This window comes from Eimeria mitis, genomic scaffold, assembly GCF_000499745.2.
Source record: "Eimeria mitis Houghton genomic scaffold, Emh_scaff1396, whole genome shotgun sequence".
Taxonomy (NCBI): domain Eukaryota; phylum Apicomplexa; class Conoidasida; order Eucoccidiorida; family Eimeriidae; genus Eimeria; species Eimeria mitis.
In genome coordinates, this window is record NW_013569054.1 from 568 (window position 1) to 2,833 (window position 2,266).

Below are 2,266 nucleotides of genomic sequence, written 5' to 3' on the forward strand. Positions count from 1 at the left end.
GCAAAAAGAATTTCTCTTTCTCTGCGTACAGACCGATCCCACGGCATTTGCTGCAGCGGTTCTCCTCTATGATGTAGAGGAGGAACAGCAGCAGCAGCAGCAGCAGCAGCAGGAGCAGCAGGAGCAGCAGGAGCTTGGTTTTTTTTTGTGTGCGATAGAGAGCTTGTATTGTAGCTGCAGTGCAGGCTAGACGGTTGTGTATATATATTTATATTTTCTTTTTTTTTAATATATATATTCATATTCTCTTTTTTTTTAATTATTATATCGACAAGAAAAGCCCCTGCTTTTGCTTCTCTATAAAAAGAAATACCGCCCAAAGCTGCTGCTACCTCTAAGTGAAAACTGCTGCTCTCCGGGCTGCTGTAGCCAACACGCCAACCCTCCTGCAGAAAAAAAAAAAATAAATATATATATAAATATATAAATATATAAATGTATATATAAATATATAAATACATAAATAACTATGTAAATATGTAAATATATTAATGTATATATACATATATATATATATATATATATATATATATATATATATATATATATATATATATATATATATGTGTGTGTGTTTATGAAATAAACAAAAATAAACAAATAAAATAATAAGAATAAACAAATAAATGATAGTAACAGTTAATATATAAATAAATATAAAATAGATGCACGAGAAATAAATACATAAAAACTAAATGTAATATACAACAGATAACCAAAATAAAATAAAATAAAATGAAGAAAATAAAGAAAAAGCAAAAATAAAATAAAATAAAATAAAATAAACACACCAACCAAACACGTCATTATATATTTAATTTATTTATATATTTATATATTTATATATTTATATATTTATATATTTATATATTCATATATTTATATATTTATATATTTATATATTTATATATTTATATATTTATATATTTATTTATATATTTATACTTCTTCTTCTGCTGCCTTCATTTCTCTACACAGCTGCAGCGGCAGCCCGGGGCTGCTGAGGACGCCAGTCACAGCAGCAAGCACCATCAACCGGTGCTTCCTGCAGCAGCAGCAGCAGCAGCAGCAGCAGCAGCAGCAGCAGTAGCAGCAGTAGTAGTAGTAGTAGTAGTAGTAGCAGTAGCAGCAGCAGGATACAGATATACAAGCTGCAGCAGCAGCATCAGCAGCCTCAGCAGCAGCAGCAACAGCAACAGCAACAGCAACAGCAGCAGCGCCACACCAGCAGCCTCAGCAGCAACAGCAACAGCAACAGCAGCAGCAGCAGCAGCAGCAGAACTAACTTGATGATATGTTTTTTTGTAGTTTTGTTTAATTTTTTTCTCCTCAGGGCCAATGCATGCGCCCACGCATGCAGCAGCTGCTGCTGCAGCACGGGGCCTTCAAGCAGCTGCAGCGCAGCAGGCAGCAGCGATGCATGCAACAGCTGCTGCTGCTGCTGCTGCTGCTGCTGCTGCTGCTGCTGCTGCAGCGCCTGGCAGACGCGGCCCCATAAGGCAGCAAATGATAAACCCTTCATATCAAGGTCAGCTGCAAACACAAACAAAAATTAATTTTATTTTATTTTATTTTATTTTATTTTATTTTATTTATTTTGTTTTATTTTATTTTATTTTATTTTATTTTATTTTATTTTATTTTATTTTGTTTTTATTTTATTTTATTTTGTTTTATTTCATTTTATTTTATTTTATTTTATTTTATTATTTCATTTTATTTTATTTTATTATTTTATTGTAGTTGACGTCCTCAATAAATGAATATTATTTATTGTTTATTTATTATTGTTGCTGCTGCAGTTAAACAGATGGCACCAGCAGCAGCAGCAGCAGCAGCAGCAGCAGCAGCAGCAACATCAGCAGCAGCATCATCATCACCATCAGCAGCAGCAGCATCAGCAGCAATACGAATAGGAGTAGGAGACAAAAAGCGAGAAGAAGAAGACAAGCAGCAGCAGCAGCATCAGCAGCAGCAGCAGCAGCAGCAGCAGCAGCAGCAGCAGGAGAAAAGAAAAAAAAAAAAAGAAAAAAGGTGCCTATACACCGTGGGGTGTACCTGCAGCTTCGATTGCTTTCGCTGCTAAAGGCGGCGGCAGTTCATTTGCTGATTCTTCTAGCCGCTTAAATGCATAAAATAAAAATATCGTATCTCTATAACGAACCTAAATAAAAAAAATATTATAAATATACACACGCAGCAGCAGCAGCATTAACTAACCTTTGCGCATGCATGGAGAACAGCACAGAGAACGTCAACGCGGAGA

The 2,266-nt window shown here is 35.2% G+C and overlaps 1 protein-coding gene across 1 annotated transcript in view; it reads left to right on the forward strand.

The window, feature by feature from the left end:
• Positions 1-1,810: 1,810 nt before the first annotated feature.
• Positions 1,811-2,266, forward strand: part of EMH_0036050 (uncharacterized protein) — a gene marked incomplete at both ends in the record, with an annotated part of 1,428 nt that continues 972 nt past the window's right edge. The window contains one exon of the mRNA XM_013495034.1: positions 1,811-2,047. Coding sequence (XP_013350488.1) covers positions 1,811-2,047 — 237 coding nt within the window. The remainder of the gene's footprint in view (positions 2,048-2,266) is intronic.